At 45.9% G+C, this 19,186-nt stretch overlaps 1 protein-coding gene across 2 annotated transcripts in view; it reads left to right on the top strand.

Moving 5' to 3' along the window:
- LOC121443022 (band 4.1-like protein 4A) overlaps positions 1-19,186 on the top strand; it is a 188,743-nt gene that overhangs the window by 157,982 nt on the left and 11,575 nt on the right. For both annotated transcript variants that reach the window (XM_041644706.1, XM_041644705.1), the window contains exons 17-19: positions 1,627-1,674; positions 2,436-2,513; positions 16,654-16,773. In XM_041644706.1, the coding sequence (XP_041500640.1) occupies positions 1,627-1,674; positions 2,436-2,513; positions 16,654-16,773 (246 nt within the window). The remainder of the gene's footprint in view (positions 1-1,626; positions 1,675-2,435; positions 2,514-16,653; positions 16,774-19,186) is intronic.

The following is a 19,186-nucleotide window of genomic DNA, read 5'->3' as shown; positions in this document are numbered from 1 at the left end:
TTGGCAGAACTCTGCAGGGACAGTACTTAGGTCAGAGACAGGTGTCCAACTGTTGAATAACTGAAACACGGTTAGAAAGCGGATTGACGCTGTACCAAGCCTACTCTGGTTCAGTCCCGGATGCCAAGATGATGAGCTAAAAAGCCGAGTTAGGGATAGGACCGAGAACTGGCATGGAGGTTACCGAGTGAACCCTAAGTTGAGTAAGGACACAATAAGCAGAGCTCATGGGTCAGATAAAGGGTAGGATGACGTTAGGGGAGTAAACAGTAATAGTGACAGCTTACACTGACTCATGTCCTAGTCACTTGGAATGTATTACTTTGAGGATTTATTTTTCTTATTTTTAAATTGTGTATATGTGCATGTGTGTTTGTGTGTGTATGAGGGCAGTGCACATGAGTGCAGGTGCCTGCAGTGCTCAGTCCCCAGAAGCTGGAGTTACAGGATCATTGTGAGCTGCCCTATAAACTGAACCCAGGTCCTCTGCAAGAGCAATACATGCTCTTGTATACCTGCTGCAGCATCTCTCCAGCCCCGGTTTTTTACTCTTCACAGCTGTTTATTGGGGGTTCTATTAAAACTGAGGCACCTCAGGCTGGAGAGATGGCTCAGTGATTAAGAACACTGGTTCTTCTTCCAGGACCCCGCTTGGATTCCTAGCACCCAAATAGCAGCTCATAGTCATCTGTACCTCCAGCTCTAGAGGATTTGACAGTGTCTCTGACTTTTGAGGGCACCAGGCACATACATAGTATGCAGACGTACATGCAGGCCAAACATCCTTACATCTAAAATAAAAATTAAAACATGAAACACCAAGCCACTCGGAGGAATAGCTTGAGTCACAAAGCTCTTCAGTGAGGGAGGTGGGATTCCTGTTCATGAGGTCTGGCTTCAGTGCTGGAAGTGGAATTCCTTGTTCACGTGATCTGGCTTCTGTGTGGGAGGTAGGATTCCTGTTCACGCGGTCTGGATTCAGTGAGGGAGGTGGGATTCCTGTTCACGCGGTCTGGCTTCAGTGAGGGAGGTGGGATTCCTGCTCATGCAATCTGGCTTCAGTGCTGGAGGTGGGATTCCTGTTCACACGGTCTGGCTTCAGTGCCTGCATATTTTAACAAGATGCCCTACTAGAAGTGCTTAAAGGTAAACAGGAAGTAGGGGGCGGTGTGGCGAGAGAGCACCGTGTCTGGAGATGGTCAGTGATAATAAAAGCCAAAGTCTAAGGAAGACGTAGGCTAGCGAATTGTTGCAGATGAGGTTATTATAGAAGAAATGAGGAATTCACGGCCAGGACGCAGAGAGTGAGCCCCAGTGAGAGCTGGAATCAGCTGAGAGTTTACCTAGTGGATTACATTCCTAGACACCACAGCCATCCCTATTGCTGGGTGAGCGGAGCTTATCCAACCCGGGCATTACACATACACCACAGCCTTGCGCTAGATGACTGGGTTCCTGAGGCCAGCTGGTGGTGTGCTGCGTTTCTGGGACCTGTCACAGGGCTGAATTATACACATGACATAAATGTGTGGCAAGTGAGCCAATACCAAAGGCATCTGGAGTCACCGATGTGAAATCTGTGCCTTCTTAGCGGCTGACCAGACTGCTCTCTTTTGTTTTCCTCAGGAAAGCTCATAACAGTGGCGAAGACTCAGATCTGAAGCAGAGGAGGCGGTAAGACAGCAACGGGAGGGGTCCGGGAGGAGAAAGGATGGGGGTGTTCATCGTCAGGGCGGGAGTGGAGTTTGTCCCTCTTCTGCTGCTGCTATGACTGTATCACCAGTTGGTGGGTTTTAGCTGGATCTCAGTCTTCCATTCTGTCCTGACCCCTGACATTTCTCTGTTCTTTCCTGCTCCTTTTGAGCCTCTGAGGAACTGTCTCAAGCTATGCCCTGCCATATTGTAAACCACTCCACACTTGGCTTAAAGCAGCAACATTGTGCATGTGTGTGTTCTGTAGGGTAACTAGAAGGAAGCAGAAGCCAATGGCCCTGTTTGGAGCCAATGGCAGGCTCTCTTCACACCTCATTCTGTTGGTGAAACCTGTCACATGATCAGTACAAATTCAAAGCAGTGCGAATAAACTCCACCTGTCCTGTAAGGGGTTGGAGACGATGAGATGGCATCCCTATTTTGTCCACACTGTGGAGTTTAGCTTTGCCGCGTTGAGTTTTGTTAGGCATGCTGGGTCTTAGGAGTCCTTTCTGGGAATACAATGTTTCTCTTTATGTGTTCTCCTCTTCCTCCTGCCTCGCTCTTTGGACTGTAAGTTTAACTCAGACGTTTGACTGTGTCCAGAAACACTTAGTGGGAGAGAGATAATGTGGTTCTTTGTGTTTGGACTAGTGATTTTTCTCCACAATCACCTCTAGCGTACCCGATGAGCCTTTCTATAATTTGTCATAAAAATGTCTCCCGTTTGCTTTCGTCTTCAGGTCCCGCTCACGTTGTAACACAAGCAGTGGTAGTGAGTCAGAAAATTCTAACCGAGAGCACCGGAAGAAGAGAAACAGGTAATCCTTCACACTGCAGTGCCTAGAGCCTCGCCATCATCGGTGGTCCTCAGGATATGAGCCTGCCTTCTTCCTTGATGGTCCAAGGGCCACTGCTTTGAATCGCTCGTTTGGGAAACTGTATCACAAATAATAAAAACCCAGAGACAGATACTGGGGTTTAACCTAAAGATCAGAAAAGCAAAGCAGCTGGCCACTCGCTCTTACCTCTGCCTCAGACCAAAATGGGACGAGATCCTTTTTCCATGAATCCTCAAATTCCATACCACACCAAGTTCCTGTCTCTTTCCCTTTATATCCATCCCTCTCTCCGCCCAGCCATATCTCTCCTGTCTCCACCTCCACCTGCTGGGATTAAAGGGATGGGATCCCAAGTGCTGGGATCACCTTTATGTGAGCTCTGTTTCTCTTTTAGACAGATTCAGTCTTGTGTAGCCCAGGGTGGCCTTAAACTCCCAAAGATGCTTTTGCCTGTCTGTCTCCCTAGTCCTGAGATTAAAGGTGTGTGCACCACACCCTGGTTTGTATAGCTGACTAGTGTGGCTTTACCCTCTGATCCCCAAGCTTTATTTATTTAAACACAAATAATAACCACTATAGGAAAGCCTGCTCTTTGGTTTCTTATCTCTAGGGTACAGTCATTAAATAACCCGGTAGTTAAATACATTCTTGTTTGTTTAAAGATAATTCTATATTTAGGGTATAATGTATGTTGAATTTATCTAAGATGGGGAAGAGCTTGCTGGTTGTGTGGCGATTTCTCCTTGAAGTACCTCCTGGTTATATTTCTATATTTTATTTAGCCCTGAAATGAGACTCATCATCTTAGAGCGTCTGTTAATCTTAGCTTCTCTGTGTTTCCGGTCACATGAGGTACAGCAGGCCGGTGTGTTTGGGCCACTTTTGCGGAGTCTGTTTTTAAGAGTTTGCTAATCAGTTGACATGTAATCAGCTTTAGTGTTTGCTTCTTGCATTAATCATGTCTCCCTAGTCCCAAACCATCTATTTAAAAACAAAAGGTCATTCAGGAGGTATGGAAACGCCATCAGAGGGGTCTGATTGTCGGTCACACAAGTTTTAAAGCCAGTGGTTCTTAACTGGGCAGGCTCTGCCCTTTCAGAGGATGTTTGGCTGTGTTTGCAGACATTCATTTTTGTCACATTTGGGTGGGAGAGATTGCTACTGACCAGAGTTGATGCTAAGCATTCTCCAACATGCAAGGCAGACACCGCTGCACAGATACATCTAGCACCAAAACATCCGTGATGCTGAGGGAGAGAGACCCGTTTCACCTCCTGGGAGCTCAGGCCTCCTTGCATTTCTTTCTAAGCCATCTTTTTCTCTTCTGTGCATTAAAGAAGTTGGACCAGCATCCAAGGTCATTCTATAGTGCTTGGGATCCTTGTTCCGCACAGACCGGATGCTCTTCTCTCTGACTACAAAGCCTGTAGAATGATAGCCTCGTCGGCACTGTGAGCGTGAGCCGCTCACCCAGGAAGTCTTTCTGCCTCCTGCCCTCTCCAAGGCTGGAATTACACCAGAGAGCTGCAAGAGCTCCGTGTGTTATAACACTCCTCGAAGAAACAATTTCAGTTTCTTTATCTGTGAAAATCCAATTATGACAGGTGGCTCTCCCTTAGGTAGGTTCCTCCTGCGGTACAATCAAGCAGTTTTGTACAAAACGAATCAAATGGCTGTGGCTTTTCTGTTTAACGGCCTGTGCTTCTTCATCAAGGCAGAATCTATTTGTTTTACTTAGTATCTTCCAAACTGTGCTCCTAAATGACCTGTTCTCAACTGCACGGAAGAAATCTGTTTAAAACACAAAACAAAAAACAGTGTCTTTGGGGGGCGCTAAATGGGCTAAGGGTGACATTTGCTATTAAAAATGAAAGAGAATCAAAAGGTTGCCACCAGGTCTTTAAATTGCCCATTGCTGGTTTTGTTGTGTGCTGGCTTATATCCCTGTCACGGGGACAGAATTTTTTGTTTGTTTGTTTGTTTTTTAATTTGGCTTCCTTGGTGTTAGCACGGCAGTAGTTCTGAGCGTCTGAGTGTTCAGGTGCTACCGTGCTTTGTAAGGATAGTGAGGAGAAATGGCTTTCCGAGCACGTGCTCACTCACGTTTTACAGGAAGGATCCGAAAGGCTTTTGCAATTGATTTTCACTTCTGGTAATATTGCCCTAGGATCCCACAAGTTCCTGTGTCCTAAGTAGATGAGGCGTAGCAGGAAACGGGCCAAGGAACCCTAGCTCTGATCTCCATCCATGCAGGTTCTGCCTCAGCAGGCAAAGGTGGGCGAGGAAGGCGGGCACAAAGTCAGGTTGCTTCTTCCGGGAGCCACCTGTCCACTGTATTGGGCTAATCCCCCCCCCCCCCCCCCAGCATTAGCCTTTGACCTTTTTACCAGAATGCCTCGCTTTTGGATCAGCTTTGAACATTTAAGCTGCTGCTCTGCACCTGTGCAGGAAGTCTTCCGAGTGCTGTCTCTCCATATCTGACTTTGTGCTTGCTCAGGAGACTCCTTGGTGAGATGCTGAACCTTTGACCTCATGCAGCTTCCCTGGGCTTGGCTGCCTGTGGGGGCTACCAAGAGCTCAGCAACATCCTTCTTGCTTTTACGAAAGGTTTGGGGTGACCGTTAGCCAAACAGAACTTGTACATGTTGGTTGGTGTTCCATTTCTTTCTTTGTTTCTTTTTGTTTGTTTGTTTTTTGAGGCAGGGTTTCTCTGTGTAACAGCCCTGGCTGCCCTGGAACTCACTTTGTAGACCTAGCTGGCCTTGAACTCACAGAGATCCACCTGACTTTGCCTCCAAAGTGCTGGGACTGCACCATGGCCGCCCAGCTCAATGTTCTGTTTCTTTTTTCTTTTTCTTTCTTTCTTTCTTTCTTTTTTTTTTTTTTTTTATTTTTCGAGACAGGGTTTCTCCGTAACTTTTTGGTTCCTGTCCTGGTTCCTGTAGACCAGGCTGGCCTCGAACTCACAGAGATTTGCCTGCCTCTGCCTCCTGAGTGCTGGGATTAAAGGCGTGCGCCACCACCGCTGGCCGATGTTCTGTTTCTTAGGACTGGATCTTTCCTTGTCTTTGCTGCAAGGGCCTATACCCTGACACACCCCCACTTTTTTGTCTTGCTTGGGGAAATTTTAACTTTGGGGCAACTTTTGGGTAAACTGATTTTTAAATTTTCATTAGCATTTATGTAATGATCAGTCTGATGATGCTGTTTTCATTCATGTGTGTGATCTATGTCAATCATAGCCACTCCCATTGCTTCTCTGGTCCTTTCCCCAACCTTACTGATCTGCTTCCTCTTCTCGGGTAGCCTCCCTTCTGCTATCTTGATTTTTTTTTCTTCAATGATGATGATGACCCGATCAATGAATTTCATTAAGGTTGTTTCAGGCACACATGCCCTTTACTGATTTCTAGACCAATGAAGAAAATGTCGCTCCCTTCTCTAATCAATGCTAACTGCATCTAAATCCTTGGGGAGCGCCGGGGTGCCGTGAGCCCCTCTCTCTTCTGTGACGAGCTATTGATAGGCCTAGTCTTGTGCAGGTCATCGCATAGGCAGTGAGGCCTAGAGTACAGCAGCCATGTCCTGCCTAGAAGCCGGTGATGTCTCCCCTGTTTACTCTGCCTCTTGATCGTCAGTGGTCGCGAAGCCTTCGGGGAGTGTTTTATTTATGGCCGAGCTTTCAGTAATCATTTATCCTTAGTATCTATCTTAGTATTTATCTCTGGAGTTACCACTGGCCACTGCAGATAAGAAACTTCCATGAGCAGTGCTGACTTTAGCACTGTGCTGTGCACATCTACCTGGCTGTCTGGAAGGCAGTTTGAAAGGCACGTCGTGCCTAACAAGACAGCAGCCGTAACTCCCCACCAGGGCCTACAACCCTCCCAACCACAGGCTTTTGACCAGGGTTATGGTGCCAGATGTGAGTTCTCTCCTATAGAGAAGGCCTCCAATATTGATTACCCTCCAGTCAGTCTTACCTTACTGCACCCTTGGGACCATCTTGCCTGGCATGTCAGTGTTATTGCACACGGGGCCCACAACTGAATATCACCGGTTGCTGACAGTCCCCCCCCCCCCAACCTGCATAGCACCTTCCTGTACCACGAGGGCTAGCCAGCAGGGAGGAAGCTTCCAGCCCAGCTGCAGCTTGATTTTTCATTTCCTATGTCCTACAACCACAGTGTGTGGCATCTTCAGCAATAGAATCTGGCTATCCAGTTCTGATGAGCAGCCAATGGCAATTTACCAGTATTGGGGGTAAGGGGGTGTTGTCTCAGGGTCCTCCCTAACAGCTTGTAGGGAGATGGGCCCACTTCTGGCTCTGGGATTGTGCAATAAATGACCTGTGGCTTCCGAGAGCATCTTTCCTCAACCCCCAAGGTACCTCCATTCAAATTATTATTGTTTGATGTTTTGATTAGCTTGTCAAGGTCAGAGTTCCTTATGTCTTTTTCACACAGTGCTAGTTTTTGTTGCACTCCCCCGGTCTCCCAAGTGTTTTCTGATCTTTGAAACCAGCTCCTTTTCCCCGACACTTTGCACTCTCCCTTCTTATGCTGGGAGGTTGTCGCCTTGGGGAGACAAGACACCACTGTGCAAATTTCTGTGGGCTGTCGATCTTCAGAGTCAGTTTTACTTCTGGAGATTCTGTGTGGTCTTCAGATGTTGGTTACTTTCCTAAACCTTCTTTCTGGATTTTACAACTATTTATTTGAGAAGGGGTCTCTCATGAAGCTCCATTGACCTCAGGCTTGCAGTGTAGCACAGGCTGACCTTCAATCCCACCTTTCAACAGCTGGGATTGAAGGTGTGCACCGCCATTCTGCTACTTTCTGTGCCTTCTGGAGATCAGACCCAGGGCCTCATTCCCGGGCAAACTCTGTCAACACCCTCAGGCCAGGAAGTCTTTATTGGGCCTTGATGCCATTCCAGGAATGCTGGGAGGTTTTTTGTTGTTGTTGTTGTTGTTTTGTTTTATTTTTTTCTCCAGACAGGGTTTCTCTGTAGCTTTGGTGCCTGTCCTGGAACTAGCTCTTGTAGACCAAGCTGGCCTCTGCCTCCAGAGTTCTGGGATTAAAGGCGAGCACCACCACTGCCCAGCTTAATGCTGGGATTTTTGTTGTTGCTCTTTTGGTTTTCTATAAACTTGACCCACTGGGCTTACTTCTACTGTATTGTTTTGTAGGTAACATTTTAACATCCCTGTTTATGTGTGATGAGAAATAATGTTTACAATAGAGTTCATCCAGAAGAAGCTTTTAGTACCAGCAGTGGAATACTAGATGCAAGGATTGTTGTTTTCTTACAATTAAAGAGCACAGAGCTAGAATCCGTACACGCACCCCTTTGGGTTCAGAACAGGTGGGGATGTAGGCAGTCTTCATACAGATGTGTTTCTGTGCGGTTCCTTCACAGCAGAAAGACCCACCCTCCCTCCTGCAGGCATCATTTATGCTGTCCCCGTTTCTCTTCCCTTCAGTTATTCTTCAGGCTGCAGTGAGTGTCCCTACTGTCCTCAAGGCTGAGAGGGTAAATTTTCACACCCATTTTATAGCCAGCTGGAAGTTGTTCTAAAAGTTTGTTTTTCCACAAGGTCTCACAGTGTGGCCCTGGCCTTGAACTCAGAGCCCCCCCCCCCTCCTCCTAAATGCTAGGATTGAAGGTGTGGCTCCGCCCCTGGCAAATTTTCTTGCTCCAGGTCTGAGCCAATGAGATCCTTCCCCTTAGTCTCTCTAGTTACATCATCTCCTCTTCATTTTCTTGCTGCTGGTTTCACTCTATGTTTTATGATTTTTTTTCCTTGGCTTCTCTAAGCTTCCTCCCCATTCGTCCTTCCTCTCCTCTGTCTTCCCTGTATTTTTTCTTTGCACAAAAGCCACTGGTGTGTGATGGGACAACCCACGGTTTGGGTCAGCTCTGCTGTGGTGATATTTGGGCATCTCATTTACCAATTCAATTCTTAGGTCTTTAGCGTGGGGCATGCAATATGTATGATATGTGTTGCCGCTCACCGCGGGCCCCCGTCTGCGCTCTAAGCGCTAGAACCCAGTTCGCGAGCTTCGGGCAAGGGGCTGGAGGTTGAGAATACACACGCAGAGAAAGACCGACACACAGACCTTCCAACACTGGTACCAAAAAGCCCTTCTTTAATAGCACCATGGAGGCTTAAATACCCTGCAGTCAATGGCCAACAGGTGAAAATCCCATCCTTTGATCCTTTAGGTAAGGCACAGCTTCTAGTAACTTCAGTTAGAAGGCTCTAGACAGGGAAGAGCAGCTAAAGGCTAGGACTCAATTAGTCCCAACAATGTGTTTTGTTGTCGGATCAAATGGAATCTTTGAGGTGAGAGTGTTTTGGGGTACAAGGTCCCAGTCCAGTCCCAGCCTGAAATCCCTGCTTCTTCAGCTGCCTTCACCCCTCCCCTCTCGTCTCCTTTCCCCTTCCCTCCCCTTCTCTTCTACTTGTCATTTCCTCCCCCTCTTCCCTTCTCCCACCTGTCCTAACTTTACATATTTAGTTCATTCTTTTGTTTTGTTTTTGGAAACAGGATCTCGTTGGTAGTGCAGGGCTCTCTGGGTGCATTGTCAAGAGGACATTGTGTCAGAAACCGACTAACACGTTTGCGTCCTTCCCTGATGGCAGAGTTTATTACCTATTGAATAGGCTGTGTGGATTTCGCTGGCAGCAGTTTGCTAGGTAGTACTGATTTCCTCCATAGCCTGTCGAGGCACGGGGTTTTTCGTTCTGGTCTTAATTGCTAATATTAGCTCCCAGATCACACATTGCACATCACAAGAACATCGATTGCTGTCTACCCGCCTGACGTGTGCGCTGCGGAATGGCTAGGTAAAGCCGGTAGACACTCAAAAATCAAGTGGGCTTTTGTTTGTTCGTTTTTTCTTTCCTGTCAGCTTCTGCTTCTCAGGCTTCCTTGAAATTCCTTGACCTCTGCTGCAGCTTTTTCACCCTTTGTAGCCATTTCTAGAACAATTTCTAGGAACCTATCCCTCAATTTGATGCTTCCAGTAAGTTCTTGGGCCTGGTTTTCTTGATACGATTGGTATGATGTGTTCCTACAGTCCTGATACACTTCATAGTTCACAGAGTGGCATACTTTGTTGTTAAGATGAAGTCATCAATTTGTGCTTTGTGTGTGAGGTTGAGTGTCCCTAAGGTGCAGACTCATCCCCATTCTGCATTTGCACGCAGATCAGGACAGCCCGAAAACACCCTATGTCACACAGTATGGAGTTACTCAGGCCAGGGAAGAGCTGGGACTATAGACAGCATCCTGCACAGGCAGGTTTGTTAAACTAATGAGAACGTTCAGCTCCCCCGTGGTCTCCCGAGGCCCCAGAGGGAATGGAAAGTGGAGTTGGCTCCCTCGAATAAAACTGAAGTCAGCATTTGAAACATAAGTTTATTCTGGCATGAATCTATCGGAGTTGGTTCCTGCCTTTTAATATCTAGTTGTTGTTCTGCTGGATATCTATTAAGATCTGAAGAATAGCTTAAGATAGTCTTATAAATATCCAATAAGAGCTTTTATATTATTTTCTAATTAAGGAAGAAGCATTTTTCTGTGGCAGAAATTCGGTACTGAGACTAACAGAGACAAGACTTGCTAAGTAGGGTGAATGCAGAAGATCACGACTTGGGGAGGATTTTGTCTTGAGAGTGTTTTTGTTTGTTTTTTAAAAGGCATGGCTGGGGAGATAGTCCAGTGAGTAAGAATACTTGCTGTAGCTGGGTGTGGTGGTGCAGGCATGCCTTTAGTCCCAGTAGAGGTAGAGCAGGCAGATCTTTAGGAGTTAGAAGAGGCCAGCCTGCTCTCCATTGTGAGTTCAGGACAGCTGGAGCTATATAATAGAAAGAAACAAATAGTCTCAGAAACAAACTCACAGACAGTTAAAAAGAGAGATCGCTGCATAAACACAAGGGCCTGAGTTCAGATCCCAGCACCTGGGGGAAAATCCAAGCATGGCTGCGGGTGCTTACAGCTAATACTGTGGGTGGGGGAGGTGCAGCCAGGGGCTTGGTAGCCACCAGGTTCAGTGAGGGACCCTGTGCCAGAGCAAGACAATGCTGGATGTTCTTTTTACCCTCCACAGGTATGTGTACAAACACCACACACACACACACACACACACACACACACACACACACGGCTGCTGTTTCACTAAGCCTAGGAAAAAATGCATGCAGAATGTTAGTATATTTAAAACCATTTGGGGCTTCCTTCCCTAAACCTTAAAATAGTAATTTCCCTTGCCAAATCCCCTGTTGTGCTACTGTTGATTTTTTTTGTTTGTTTGGTTTAATGCTACTATTGATTTAAAGGCAACAACAAGATGCAAATTGTGGTTATGAAGGGTCACAGTCAGCTTGGTGCAGACAGACTGTGGTCACCAGGCCACAGGCACAAGGGCTTCTGATTTCTATTTTACCAGGATGTACCAAGATGTAGACCTGTGATATGGGTGACACGGGGCTCCAGAGCGTAATCTGAGTTGCCAGAGAGTCTGTGGAAATAACAAAGCTTCCATGCTGGAGACGAGCTGCCACATGATTGAGGGTGAAACAGTGTAAGATCATGAAGGCAGGAGAGTTTTGGGGTAAAGTTGCCCTTGTCAAAGGTCATCCATTGTGGTAGCAGGGGCAGAAGGAATACGTAGAAGAAGGAAAACAACTCTAGAAGCAAACAAGAGGAATTTATTGCTGGCAGAGCAACGCTGGGAAAGCGAACGCAGTTTCTGTTTCCTGGCCTTAAGAGAATGCAGCAACAGATGCCTGGAACCAATAAATTTCCCTAGGGAAGAAAAGCTACTGATAAAATAAAAAAAGAAGATTGCTTTACATCAGGTGAGGTAGAAATGAGTGCAGTTGATGAGAACACAAGTCCCCAGTCTGTTGGTGATTTAATCTTAGCAGTGGAGTGGCCACACAAAGCTATTGTCTCCGGTGTTACCTCTCAGTCAGAGAGAGGAGCTTTGCCTCAGAGTCTTATTGGCTTGGAGAAAACACAAATAGAGGAACATTGAGTTTTAAGGATAGAAAGGATCTGTGTAATAATTTTTCACATGAGCAAACCGAGACCTGACCAAAGGAGATAAACGGTTTGCCTAAAGTCTCCGCTGAGTCAGATTGTGGCCTGAGCAGGTTGGAGACAGAACTTGAGGACGGGGCTTATGCATTTGCTCGGAAAGGCTTGAGGTTCAGCATTAATCTTGGTGAATTAGAAGTGAGTTAAGAGCTGGTGTAAAGGAAGAAGGTCTCCTTAAGACCAAAGCTGATCAAGGGAGATGACAGAGGATGGTCCCAGGAGATCTGTGTAAGAATTCGTTCGGTAATGTGAATATTTGTGCGGAAGAGGCAGGGCTCTAATTGAGGAGAAAGAAAAGAATAAGAATTGCTGTTATCTTCACTTTGTTATCAGGCGATGATGTAGCATTTCATCTTCACGACCTTAGTGAGCTTTAATTAAGTGTCAAACACGGTCAGAATCTAAATTGCGTGTAACCTAGGGAAAGGTGGACTGGGAAGGCCTGCTGGGAAGTGGAGAAAATGTATTAGATTTCCTCTGCCCTGTGGTACTGTCAAGATGACTGTTTAAAAGCATTCTCCCTTTCTCCCCATCTTCCCATCTCCCCCATTCCCCCCATCTCCTCCATCTCCCCAATTCACCATCTCCCCATCTTCCCATCCCCCATCTCCCCAATTCCCCATCTCCCCCATTCCCCCCATCCACCTTTCACATCTCCCCACCATTTTTGAGACAGGGTTTCTCTGTGAAGTCCTTGGCTGTCCTGGCACTCGCTCTGTAGACAAAGACTGGCTTCGAACCCAGAGATCCACTTGCCTCTGCCTCCCATGTGCTGGGATTGAAGGAGTGTGCCACCACTGCCCTCTCTTCCCCTCTCCTCTTTCCCCCTTCTCCTTCTCTCCCATACATTAATTTAAAAACAAAAGCCTTGTTACATTTCCTTGATGTATTTCCCACACTATCTTGTGACTCTCCTTTCAGGTGGGGACACAGACAACGTGTGTCAAGTACAGGCTTGGGAAGAGACTGAGACACAGGCAGGAAGTGTGCTGGGTTTTGAGGTTCATCTTTTGTAGCACTTGAAACTACTAGATCTGTACTGTAAATGATGATGGACCCCTCCCCCTTTGATAATTCCCTGACTGTGCTGCTTTTAAAGGCCATGTGCCAGTTCAGGGCTTTTAATATTTTCTCTTCCTCATAATGTAAATCCTTATATCATAATTAAAGCGTAGCTGGAAGGCAGCAAAAAGCACATGCATATTCCACACCTGTGCATAAACACAACTTAAGAATCGCACCCGGAGGTGGTGCAGGTCTACTATAGTCTCAGCGTTTGGGAGATCAAGGCAGGAGGATCAGGAGTGCAGGCAGCATGATGAAACCATCTCAAGAAAAGAAAAAAAAAGCATTATAGGAGATACAGGTTTTTTTTACATACATATTTCCTTTATTTGCTAATGATTTTTTTTTAAAAAAGGGATTAGATAACTCCCTCCTTTAAGGACTGAGTGATAAAATATCCTTGATTATAAGTGCTAGGATTTTTTTATTCCCAGAGTGCAACTGTGTCTTCTGGAACAGTTCAGTCGCAGAAGAAATGACACTTTTATTCTTGTAATGAGGCATCATTAACCGAGGCTTTTTGTAAGCGTGTAATTTCAGACTTCATTACAAGCTGGACTTGGGCGTCCACACCAGCATCACTCAGGAAGACCGCTTCTCCTGGGACTGCACGGAGCCTTGCATTTTTAATGCCTCTGTTAGAATATTTATGAAGCAGCATCACCGGTAGAGGGCATTCGTTTTCATGGCGCCTGGGTCATGAGGCTAGGAACTGGTAGACCTTCACTGGCCTTCTGTGAGATTTTCAGTTTGAGAAATAAAAGTATGTGATATAATCTGAAATTCATTTTGATTTAGTCCTTTCTCCTGGCAAAGTAGAGGAAATCCACACGTGTGTGTCTAGGAAGTTGTTTTTCTTACTGTGTAGGTGACTGGCCTAGGCTCTTTAGACCAGGCTGGCCTCACATTCACAGAAATCCTCCACCAATCCTTCACTTGCCTCTGCTTTTGCCCTCTGAGTTCTGGCATTAAAGGTGAGCGCCATCATGCCTGGCTAGGTTTTGTTTTGTTTTGTTTTGTTTTTTTCGAGACAGGGTTTCTCTGTAGCTTTGGAGCCTGTCCAGGAACTAGCTCTTGTAGACCAGGCTGGCCTCGAATTCACAGAGATTCGCCTGCCTCTGCCTCCCGAGTGCTGGGATTAAAGGCGTGCACCACCACCACCCAGCAACCTTCTGAATTCTACAATGGATGAGAATATACAAACAGCACTTTGTAATACCCGGCATCCATCTTTGGAAGCCCCCTCCTCCTGGGAGTTGTCTTGGTCTGGACTCCACCTCCGGAAAAGCCCGCCAAGCTCTGACCCCTCCCCAGGGATGGTCGGAACCACTGCCATGGGCTATTTAGGCTGCAGCCCAGGAAAGGAACACGTGGTCTCAGGTTTTGCGTGGTTCCCCCCACTTTCCTCGCCATGCTCCCGGCCACCCAGGAGGGCTGCATTTATTAAACATGGGCATCTTTTATTCCATCTAATTTGATTTGATCGGAATTATTTGCGTTAGCGGAGAGGCTCGTCTTAAGATTATTCCTAACACACTTGTCTTCCTTGTAAATGTCTGTTCTTAGAGGAAAGTATTGCTGAACTAAGTCATATCAGTCTTGCTAGGAAAATTGAGCTTGAGATAACGGAAGCTCCTGACTTCCTGATAAACATATCGAAATATGTAGTGATATTTAAGCCTACCCATGAATTGTACAGTGATGTCATCCAGAATTTTATGTCTAACCCTAAACCCAGAAATCAAGGCGTGAGTTCCTGTGGGCGAGAACAGATCTGCTACTGACCTGATTCTTTCCCTTGGACAGCAGCATCTACTGAGCCCTGATCCCTCAGCCCTGAGAGTGTGTCAGGTCTCCCAGCAAGCCTCGTGGGTGTCTGTGGGCGTGGCCATGAAAATGTGTGAGCACACACATGTGCCCACGTGACCATAAATGAGCATATGTTCCCGTGTGATGTTGTTAAATGGAAGTGCTAGGTTCAAAGGATGGCTGATGGCCTCAGGTCATAGACTTTGTTATATTTCTAATGTTAATGCCCATAGCATGTATGTTCACTTCTAATTTATTCTACAATGAGAAGATGGAACAGGGTCCTTCCAGCTGCGCAAACTCCCATGACTAGGCTCCTTCCCATCCCATAGTCCTGTGCGGCTCCCCCGTGACTTCCTTCAGTTACAACCCCAGCTAGGTCCACTTCTTCCCATCTCAAAGGTCTGCACAGCGATTGATTCAGCAACCTGAGTTCGTGGGAAATAAACAAACAGTACCAATGCACAAAATCAAAAGAGGCCTATCAGAATACCGCAAAATCAACAAAATGACAGGAATTGATACACGTCTTTCAACAATAGCTCTTTATACGAATGATCGCAATTCCCCAATAAAGAGGCACAGACTAGCAATTAGGATTAGAGAATAGGATCCATCTTTTTGTGCCTCGAAGAAAAATGTTTCACTGTTAATGGTAGATACGTTGGGGTGAAAGGGTGGGAAAAGGTATTCCAAGCAAACAGAACAAGAAACAAGCAGGTATAGTTAGCCTAATGTCTGACCAAGTAGACTTCAACCCGAAACAAATTAGAAGAAATAAGGAAGGTCACCTCATATTCACCAACAGAACAATCCATCATAAGGACATTACAACATAAACATATACACACCAAACCGTGGGCATACCCAACTTTGTAAAACGAGATCTAAAATTATAGATTAAGCCCAACAGTTAGTGGCAGGTGGCCTCAGCACCCCGTTCTCAGCAATACACAGGTCACCTGGACAGAAGTTAAACAGAGGAAGAGTGGAGTTAAATGACATCAGAAATCAGATGGTCCCAAGATCTACAGAGCATTTCACCCAAACTAAAGAATACACTGTCTTCTCGGCACTCATGGAACTTCCTCCAAAACCAGCCACATAGAGGGGACAGAGAAAGTTTTAACAAACATAGGAAAGTGAACTAATGTCCTTTATTCTCTCTGACCACCGTGGAGGAACGCTGAATATTATCTCCGCAGGAAACTGTGAAAAATACACTAACTCATGGAGACTACGTAAAACACATCTAGGTGATACACGAGTTAAGGAAGAAATCAGGATGGAAATGAAAAATTCCTAGAATTGGATGAAAATGAAAACACAACATATCCACATCTGTGGGACAGTGAAGGCCATCCCCAGAGGACAGCTGATGGGTACCTACCTACACAACAAAACCAGAGAGAGCGCGATTTAATAGCTTAATCGTACCCTGGAAAGCTTTGAAAAACAGTAACAGACAATGCCCGTAAATAGTAAACAGGAAGAGATAATCAAAGTCGGGACTGAGGTGAACGAGATAGAAGTGATAAAGACAGTAGAAGGGATCAGTGAAGTGAAGAGTTGGTTTTGTGAAAATATTAACAAGATTGCCAAGTTTTCAGCCAAATTAACCGTAAGATAGAGAAAGAAGACTCAGATCAATACAATTAGAGATGAAAAGAGACATTACAACCATCAAAGGTTATACGGAAAACCATAAGGCTATACTTTAAAATAAGTTACTTTGTTTTATAGTCTTACTATGAACACTGTATACTTATGTGTATATACTTACAGGTACATATGCCTACTTAAGGATATATTAATCCAGGTTTTGATCCCCAGCTTTTATAATGTAATTGAATTGCCATTCTCTTGCCTGAGAAGCGAGGTTCAAGTGGCTGAGAAGCTAGGACTGCCTTCGTTGTGTCCCGTAGATTTTGGTATATTGTGTTTCCCTTCTCATTCATGGGTGGATGTTAACTTCATATTTCTTCATTGGCCCCGAGACAGGGTCTCTTTCTGCTGCCCAGGGTGGCTCAGACCCCTTGTTTTCCCACCTCAGCCTGCTGAGTGCTGAGACCCCAGGTGAGTTTCGCCATGCCTGGCATAGACGTGAACTCCAGATGCCTGCTTTGTCTTTTCAGAATACGGCAGGAGAACGACATGGTTGACTCAGCGCCTCAGTGGGAAGCCGTATTAAGGCGACAGAAGGAAAAAACCCAAGTGGATCCTAACAACAGGCGATCCAGACACAGATCTCGCTCGTATGTGGTTCTTGTTCCAATTTCGTTCCAAATCCGGGAGCTGGGTGGGGCAGGTGTTGGATGCTCAGGCTGCCCACTCACAGGGACCAGCCAGTTTATCGTCTAACCTCTTACATGCTCACCATTCATTAACCGTTTCTGAAGGCTCAGAAGTTGGAGCTCAGGCAGAACAAGGCCATCAAAACCCATATTTTTAGTTTCATGTTGTTTTTCAACAAATGGATACATCCAACCATATAACCAGAGCCGCCTTTGTTCAGAAGCCTGGCTGCTGGTGAAACACCTCCGCTTCGCCCAATCTGAGTCTACAGGATTCTCCGAAGTCTTCTTCGAAATCAAACCCGATGTGACTGTCTTCCTGTCAAATAACCTCTGTGAGCAGTAGTCACTGAATGATTCATTACACCCCAATGTTGAGATTTGCCTGCCCCTCCTGTTGCTAGGCAATGACATGTGTGAGCAACATTACCCCGAAATGGCGAGATTGCCTGTACCCCAGATCAATCATCTGTGAGCTGATAAAGGGGTGTGCCTACATGCTTGTGTGTGTGTGCATGTTCATTAGCGTGCACATCAAGAGTTAGGCCACCCTGCCTGCTCCACTTGCCACACACGCCTGTTCCAAGTGAGCTGGGACTGACGGCAAAACCTGTCGTGGTCCTGGGTGACCAGCTGCAATGGGCTGGGGTCCTTACTCCTGGGAGGAGAGAGGAGTGTCTGAACAGGAATGGGCGTGGAAAGTTGGTGGAACAACAAGCTGGGTATCTCTGAGGGTGCCAGAAGAAAGCTGAGAATGCATTGTTAGATTTATGGGCCAGGAGAGACACGGGAGGCTACAGCCATCGATCGTGTGCCGTGTATTTGAAGGGATGCTCCTCAGTTACAGATACTTAGCTGGGGTCTCATGGGGCTGGAGCGATGGCTCCGTGGTTAAAAGCACTTGTTGCTCTTGCAAAAGAATTAGATTCTTTCCAGACACCTACATGGTAGGTAGTTCACAATCATCTGTAACTCTAGTTCCAGGGTCTCAGCACCATCTTCTGACCGCTTTTGACATCAGACACACATGTGGTGCACAGACATACACGCTGGCAAAACATACACACTAAAGTAAATACATCTAAAACACATAGTGGAAAACAGAGCCTCACTATGTAGCCCTGACTGGCCTGTAACCTGCTGTATAGGCTTAGCTGGCCTTCAGCTCTTAGAACTCTGCCTGCCTTTGACTCCAAGTGTTGGGATTAAAGGCATATGTCATTATACTTGATAGAGAACTTTTTGTTGTTGTTGAGAAAGGCTTTCAAGCACCTGCTAGCCTTTGGCCTTAAACTTACTCCTGCCTTCTTTCTTTCTTTTTCTTTTCTTTTGAGACAGGATTTCACTATGTAGCCCTAGGAGACCTGGCCTGGGGTTTGCTATAGAAACCAGACTGGTCTGGAACTCACAAAGATCCACTTGTTTCTACCTCCTTAATTCTGGGATTAAGGGATGGAGAAATGGCTCAGAGGTTAAGAGCATTGCCTGCTCTTCCAAAGGTCCTGAGTTCAATTCCCAGCAACCACATGGTGGCTCACAACCATCTGTAATAAGGTCTGGTGCCCTCTTCTGGCCAGCAGGCATACACACAGACAGAATATTGTATACATAATAAATAAATATTTAAAAAAAAAACACCAAAAAAAACCTGGGATTAAATGTGTATACCTTTACATCCTGCCTAGGACCTTGAATTTTTGATCTTTCTGCCTCAATACCTCCCCAAAGTAAGGATTACAGGCAGATACTATCATGTCCGTTTTTTTTTTCTTCTTTTTTTTTTAATGTGGCACAGTGGTTTTCAAGTTTTCGCTCTGTAGACCAGGCTGACCTCGAGCTTACTGAGATCCACCTGCCTCAGCCTCCCAAATGCTGGGATTAAAGGTGTGAGCCATCAGTTTTTTTTTAATAACAAACTTATAATTTGGGAAGAGTTCCTCTTTGTTTTCAGAGTTCATATAAAATCAGCATTATTTCTTCTTTAAATATCTTGTATAATACTTCACTGAGATTGTTCCCCTGGTGGGTCCCAGGCTGAGTATTTATGCATTCTTGACCTTCATATTTGAGGACTGCAATAAAGACCCACACAGATTTGCAAAGAAGCATGGTAACTTTATTCTAAGCAGAGTGATAGGGCAGGCCAGATACACTGTCAAGAGTGACAGTGGGGCCACACAGGTGAGGGTGCCCAAGGGCCCCAGGATCAAGGGCCTGGGGCCTCTCTCTATGCTGCCTAAAGGAAGGAGGAGTTTGGTTGCTAGGGGTGTGTTTACATATTCTCTATTGTGACTGGAAGATTTGCACATGCTCTTTCCCACAATGCATGGGATCATGTATGCATCTAAATAACACATAGGCACATGATGGAAAA

Source organism: Microtus oregoni, unplaced genomic scaffold, assembly GCF_018167655.1.
Source record: "Microtus oregoni isolate MIOR12 unplaced genomic scaffold, Mior012 000098F_ref0000018, whole genome shotgun sequence".
NCBI classification, from domain to species: domain Eukaryota; kingdom Metazoa; phylum Chordata; class Mammalia; order Rodentia; family Cricetidae; genus Microtus; species Microtus oregoni.
This window is presented reverse-complemented; position numbering and strand designations above follow the sequence as displayed.